The 7,500-nt window shown below is 43.1% G+C and overlaps 1 protein-coding gene across 1 annotated transcript in view; it reads left to right on the forward strand.

The window, feature by feature from the left end:
- stx1b (syntaxin 1B) overlaps positions 1 to 7,500 on the forward strand; it is a 41,427-nt gene that overhangs the window by 20,519 nt on the left and 13,408 nt on the right. The window contains exons 2-3 of the mRNA XM_017454399.3: positions 1,568 to 1,642; positions 3,973 to 4,072. Of these exons, the coding sequence (XP_017309888.1) occupies positions 1,568 to 1,642; positions 3,973 to 4,072 (175 nt within the window). The remainder of the gene's footprint in view (positions 1 to 1,567; positions 1,643 to 3,972; positions 4,073 to 7,500) is intronic.

Here is a 7,500-nt window from a genome sequence, read left to right on the forward strand (position 1 = left end):
TGAAATGTGACTGCTGTAATGTGACGGCTGTAAAGTGACTGCTGTAACGCGACGGCTGTAAAGTGACTGCTGTAACGCGACTGCTGTAAAGTGACTGCTGTAATGTGACTGCTGTAATGTGACGGCTGTAAAGTGACTGCTGTAATGTGACGGCTGTAAAGTGACGGCTGTAATGTGACGGCTGTAATGTGACTGCTGTAAAGTGACTGCTGTAAAGTGACTGCTGTAATGTGACGGCTGTAAAGTGACTGCTGTAATGTGACTGCTGTAAAGTGACTGCTGTAATGTGACGGCTGTAAAGTGACTGCTGTAAAGTGACTGCTGTAATGTGACGGCTGTAATGTGACTGCTGTAAAATGACTGCTGTAAAGTGACTGCTGTAATGTGACGGCTGTAATGTGACTGCTGTAATGTGACTGCTGTAACGCGACGGCTGTAAAGTGACTGCTGTAACGCGACGGCTGTAACGCGACGGCTGTAAAGTGACTGCTGTAATGTGACTGCTGTAATGTGACTGCTGTAATGTGACTGCTGTAATGTGACGGCTGTAAAGTGACGGCTGTAAAGTGACGGCTGTAACGCGACTGCTGTAAAGCGACTGTTGTAATGTGACTGCTGTAATGTGACTGCTGTAATGTGATGGCTGTAATGTGACTGCTGTAATGTGACGGCTGTAATGTGACTGCTGTAAAGCGACTGCTGTAATGTGACTGCTGTAATGTGACTGCTGTAATGTGACGGCTGTAAAGTGACTGCTGTAAAGTGACTTCTGTAATGTGAAGGCTGTAAAGTGACGGCTGTAACGCGACGGCTGTAACGCGACGGCTGTAACGCGACGGCTGTAATGTGACGACTGTAGTGTGACGGCTGTAATATGACGGTTGTAACGTGACGGCTGACCACCCAACACTTCCATCTGTCTCACTTAGAAAAGACAGAAATAGGAAGAGGGCTTTCAGATTATATATGTATATATATATATATATATATATATATATATATATAGATATAGATATAGATATAGCCTAGCATTTCTTCTCTACCCACACGGCCATATGTGTGAGCACACACACACACACACAGAGTTATTTATATCACACTCATGCAGTCTCTCTACATGTGATCTGTGTATCAGTGGCCCATTTTTTCCGGTCAACATGTGAAGAGCAGCAGCGTGTGATTTCATGTCCTTCATTCAGCGGCCATGTTGTAAACAAGTTTCCCTTCCTGTATTGTGCACTACTGAGCAGTGTTCACTACAGTGTGTGTTTATATGTTGGGGGGGCTATACTAAAACAGTAACACAGCACTGATCATCTGTAAACACCATGGGACACGCCCACAGTGGGCTGATGATGGTGTTTATGTGCACTGTATAGTGAAGCTACTTAATAGATTTTATTTCTAGTAAAAGTGTGTTTAATGAATGTGTGTGTGTGTGTGTGTGTGTGTGTGTGTGGGTGGGTGGGTGGGTGTGTGGGTGGGTGGGTGGGTGTGTGGGTGGGTGGGTGGGTGTGTGTGGGTAGGTGTAATAAGTGTGTAACTGTTGATTTTTGTGTGTTTGCAGGCTAAGGACAGCGATGATGATGAGGAAGTTGTTCACATCGACCGAGGAAACTTTATGGATGAGTTCTTCGAGCAGGTAAATAATCAATAATACACTTATTATAAATAATAAACAAGGAAACAAACAAAAACACGTCTCAGATAACTTCAGGAAGAGAAAATGTTAGACACCTATGCTGCTGTCTGTAGGGAATATGCCATACTGCCCTACTTCTCTTCCCTACATACGCCACAGTGCATTATGGGTATTCTGTATACATCATTTGGACAGTGAACCTTTCCCAGTGTATTGTGGGAATTTAAATGTGGTAGTGTTTGGGAAATTTGACACTATTGCTATAACATATGCAGCACAAACAGTGAACAGACAGGACTGAGACACCACACAGGTGTGTGTGTGTGTGTGTGTGTGTGTGTGTGTGTGTGTGTGTGTTTGACAGTGGCTCACTGATATGTGTTGTGTTGATCATGTCAAAATAAATCACCAGTGTTTGTTGTGTTATTTGATTCCATCATGTCACCTCACTGCACCCCCTGCTGGATGTGTGTGTGTATTACACCATTATACATAGTGTACACTGCTATATACTTTCAGTGGGAAGGTCCATCTATTTTCCATACTGCACAGGGTTGCAGGGTAGCCTTGAGTCTATCCCAGGGAAGTCGGGGCACGAGGCGGAGGACAATTTGGAAATGCCATTCAGCCTAGAGCGTATGTCTTTGGACTGGGGGAGAAAACCGGTGTACCCGGAGCAAACCCCCAAAGCACGGGGGAACATGCAAACTCCATGCACACAGGGCGGTGGCGGGAATCAAACCCCCAACCCCAGAGGCACTGTGCCAACCTTCAGTCTGAAACTGTTTAAATTGTATAAAGGTTATAAAAAACAGAAAGCTACACATTACACATGCACGTAACATCTAAACATAAAACTCATATCTGGGACTGAAACTAATCACACTTTAGTATTGACTTGTTGTGCGGTGTGTTAAATTGCACAGTGTGTTTAGTTGTTGTAAGCTGTGTTTCGTTGTTGTGCAGTGTGTTTCGTTGTTCTGCGGTGTGTTGACTTGTTGTGCAGTGTGTTGGGTTGTTGTATGTTGTGTTGAGTTGTAGTGCAGTGTGTTGACTTGTTGTGCAGTGTGTTGGGTTGTTGTATGTTGTGTTGAGTTGTAGCGCAGTGTGTTGGGATGTTGTGCGGTGTGTTGAGTTATTGTACAGTGTGTTGTGTTGTTGTCGCATACAACAACACAACACACCATACAACAACACACCATACAACACAACACACCATGCAACACAACACACCATGCAACAACAGAATGGGACACACCATACAACAACAAAACGTGATGTTGTGCGGTGTGTTGAGTTATTGTACAGTGTGTTGAGCTGTTGTGCGGTGTGGTGAGTTGTTGTAAAACACAAAGTTACAAAGCTACACATTACACATGCACATAACATCTAAACATATAACTCATTATCAGGGACTGAAACTAATCACACTTTAATGTTGAGTTGTGTACAGTGCGTTGACTTGTGCGGCGTGTTGGGTTATTGTGTGTTTAGTTGTTGTAAACTCTGTTGGGTTGTTGTGAAGTGTGTTGAATTGTTGTGTGTATTTTTGTATGGTGTATTGTGTTGTTGTATGGTGTGTTGTGTTGTCTGGTGTGTTTTATGTTGTGTTGTTGTATGGTGTGTTGTGTTGTATGTTGTGTTTTATGGTGTGCTGTTGTATGTTGTGTTGTTGTATGGTGTGCTGTTGTATGTTGTGTTGTGTTGTTGTATGTTGTTGTATGGTGTGGTGTGTTGTTGTATGGTGTGCTGTTGTATGTTGTGTTGTTGTATGGTGTGTTGTATGGTGTGCTGTTGTATGTTGTGTTGTGTTGTATATTGTGCTGTTGTATGTTGTGTTGTGTTGTATGGTGTGTTGTGTTGTATGATGTGTTGTTGTATGGTGTGCTGTTGTATGTTGTGTTGTTGTATGGTGTGTTGTGTTGTATGGTGTGCTGTTGTATGTTGTGTTGTGTTGTATGGTGTGTTGTGTTGTATGATGTGTTCTTGTATGGTGTGCTGTTGTATGTTGTGTTGTTGTATGGTGTGTTGTGTTGTATGGTGTGCTGTTGTATGTTGTGTTGTGTTGTTGTATGGTGCGTTGTTGTATGCTGTGCTGTTGTGTGTTGTGTTGTTGTATGGTGTGTTGTTGTATGGTCAGCTGAGATTAGTAATAAAATAATAATGTTTTCTATAATAGTGTGTTCCAGAGACAACACACACCAACACACACCAACAACACTCACCAACACACACTAACACACAGAGCACAGATATAGCTTATGAACATGTGTTTAAATGTGTGTGTGTGTGTGTGTGTGTGTGTGTGTATTTGATGTTGCGGTACGCAGGTGGAGGAGATTCGCGGCTGCATTGAGAAGCTGTCGGAGGACGTGGAGCAGGTGAAGAAACAGCACAGCGCCATACTGGCCGCTCCCAATCCTGATGAGAGTGAGTGCAGTCTGTTCATCACGCTGAGATTCAGGACGTTAATCCTCTCACCTACAGCCACATACTCAACACTCATTCAGACTTCCCACAAAAAGTCATCTTGTATAAACATGACCCCATCAGCAGGCAGCATGAATGTGTGTGTCTGCCCAGGTCCACCATGCACGGCCAGGTCCATGAATATTTGGACATTAGCATAGTTATTGTTATTTTAGCTTTCTAGCACAGCGTGTAGGAGTTTAAATTAAATAACGACTTTTACATAACAATCATAAATGATATTTTAAACATTTGGTTGCAAATCTTTTGGAGTAAAAAATTGCCTGAAGTCTGGAACCCATAGACATCAGCAGACGCTGGGTTTCTTCCCTGGTGAAGCTCTGCCAGATGTTTCCTGCAGCTTTCTTCACTTCCTGCTTGTTCTTGGAGTGTCTTCAGAAAGCTTGGTTGGATTCAGCTCAGGTGATTGACCTGCCCACTGCAGAACATTCCACTTCTCTGCCTTAACAATGTCTTTTGAAGTACACTTCAGGTCATTGTCCATCTGCTCTTTGAAGCTCCGTCCAGTGAGTTTTGAAGTGTGCCTGAATGTGAGCAGATAATACGGCCCTGTACACTTTACATTTCATCCTGCTGCTTTTCCCAGCAGTCACATCATCAGTACATACAAGAGAATCAGCTCCACTGGTAGCTGTACACGCCCACACTGTCGAACCATGAGCAGGTCCTTCCTTCTCCATACTTTTCTCTTCCCATCATTCTGCTACAAGTTGATGTTCATCTCATCTGTCCACAGGATGTTGTTCCAGAACTGTACGAATTTTTTAAAGTTGTTTTTGGCCCATATTAATCTGATCTTCCTGTTTTTGACATTTATGCATTTAGCAGACACTTTTATCCAAAGCGACTTACACATGAGATTTGTACCAGTGGTGTACAGTGGTGTACAGTAGTGTATCAGTGGTGTACAGTAGTGTATCAGTGGTGTACAGTAGTGTACAGTGGTGTAACAGTAGTGTAACAGTGGTGTACAGTGGTGTACAGTGGTGTAACAGTAGTGTAACAGTGGTGTACAGTGGTGTACAGTAGTGTAACAGTAGTGTACAGTAGTGTAACAGTAGTGTAACAGTGGTGTACAGTGGTGTAACAGTAGTGTAACAGTGGTGTACAGTGGTGTGACAGTAGTGTACAGTAGTGTACAGTAGTGTAACAGTAGTGTAACAGTGGTGTACAGTGGTGTGACAGTAGTGTACAGTAGTGTACAGTAGTGTAACAGTAGTGTAACAGTGGTGTACAGTAGTGTACAGTAGTGTAACAGTGGTGTACAGTAGTGTACAGTAGTGTAACAGTGGTGTACAGTAGTGTAACAGTGGTGTACAGTAGTGTAACAGTAGTTTAACAGTGGTGCAGTAGTGTAACAGTAGTGTAACAGTAGTGTACAGTGGTGTACAGTAGTGTAACCGTAGTGTAACAGTGGTGTGCAGTAGTGTACAGTAGTGTAACAGTGGTGTACAGTAGTGTAACAGTGGTGTAACAGTGGTGTAGAGTAGTGTACAGTGGTGTACAGTAGTGTAACAGTGGTGTACAGTAGTGTAACAGTGGTGTAACAGTGGTGTAGAGTAGTGTACAGTGGTGTACAGTAGTGTAACAGTGGTGTACAGTGGTGTACAGTAGTGTAACAGTGGTGTAACAGTGGTGTAGAGTAGTGTACAGTGGTGTACAGTAGTGTAACAGTGGTGTACAGTAGTGTAACAGTGGTGTACAGTAGTGTAACAGTGGTGTACAGTGGTGTACAGTAGTGTAACAGTGGTGTACAGTAGTGTAACAGTAGTGTAACAGTGGTGTACAGTAGTGTAACAGTAGTGTACAGTAGTGTACAGTAGTGTAACAGTAAACAGTGGTGTGCAGTAGTGTAACAGTGGTGTACAGTGGTGTAACAGTGGTGTAACAGTAGTGTAACAGTGGTGTAACAGTAGTGTAACAGTGGTGTACAGTAGTGTAACAGTAGTGTAACAGTGGTGTAACAGTAGTGTAACAGTGGTGTAACAGTAGTGTACAGTGGTGTACAGTAGTGTAACAGTAGTGTACAGTGGTGTACAGTAGTGTAACAGTAGTGTAACAGTGGTGTACAGTAGTGTAACAGTGGTGTACAGTGGTGTACAGTAGTGTAACAGTGGTGTACAGTAGTGTAACAGTAGTGTAACAGTGGTGTACAGTAGTGTAACAGTGGTGTACAGTAGTGTACAGTAGTGTAACAGTGGTGTACAGTAGTGTAACAGTGGTGTAACAGTGGTGTACAGTAGTGTAACAGTGGTGTACAGTAGTGTACAGTAGTGTAACAGTGGTGTAACAGTGGTGTGCAGTAGTGTAACAGTGGTGTAACAGTGGTGTAGAGTAGTGTACAGTGGTGTACAGTAGTGTAACAGTGGTGTACAGTAGTGTAACAGTGGTGTACAGTGGTGTACAGTAGTGTACAGTGGTGTAACAGTGGTGTACAGTAGTGTAACAGTAGTGTACAGTAGTGTAACAGTAGTGTAACAATGGTGTACAGTAGTGTAACAGTGGTGTAACAGTGGTGTACAGTAGTGTAACAGTGGTGTACAGTAGTGTAACAGTGGTGTACAGTAGTGTAACAGTGGTGTAACAGTGGTGTACAGTAGTGTAACAGTGGTGTACAGTAGTGTAACAGTGGTATAACAGTGGTGTAGAGTAGTGTACAGTGGTGTAAAGTGGTGTAACAGTGGTGTAACAGTGGTGTAAAGTGGTGTACAGTAGTGTAACAGTGGTGTACAGTAGTGTAACAGTGGTGTACAGTAGTGTAACAGTGGTGTAACAGTGGTGTAGAGTAGTGTACAGTGGTGTACAGTAGTGTAACAGTGGTGTACAGTAGTGTAACAGTGGTGTAACAGTGGTGTAGAGTAGTGTACAGTGGTGTACAGTAGTGTAACAGTGGTGTACAGTGGTGTACAGTAGTGTAACAGTGGTGTACAGTAGTGTAACAGTGGTGTACAGTAGTGTACAGTAGTGTAACAGTGGTGTACAGTAGTGTAACAGTGGTGTAACAGTGGTGTACAGTAGTGTAACAGTGGTGTAACAGTGGTGTACAGTAGTGTACAGTAGTGTAACAGTGGTGTAACAGTGGTGTACAGTAGTGTAACAGTGGTGTAACAGTGGTGTAGAGTAGTGTACAGTGGTGTACAGTAGTGTAACAGTGGTGTACAGTAGTGTAACAGTGGTGTACAGTGGTGTACAGTAGTGTACAGTGGTGTAACAGTGGTGTACAGTAGTGTAACAGTAGTGTACAGTAGTGTAACAGTGGTGTAACAGTGGTGTACAGTAGTGTAACAGTGGTGTACAGTGGTGTACAGTAGTGTAACAGTGGTGTAACAGTAGTGTAACAATGGTGTACAGTAGTGTAACAGTGGTGT

The sequence above is a fragment of the Ictalurus punctatus genome, chromosome 24 (genome assembly GCF_001660625.3).
Source record: "Ictalurus punctatus breed USDA103 chromosome 24, Coco_2.0, whole genome shotgun sequence".
NCBI classification, from domain to species: domain Eukaryota; kingdom Metazoa; phylum Chordata; class Actinopteri; order Siluriformes; family Ictaluridae; genus Ictalurus; species Ictalurus punctatus.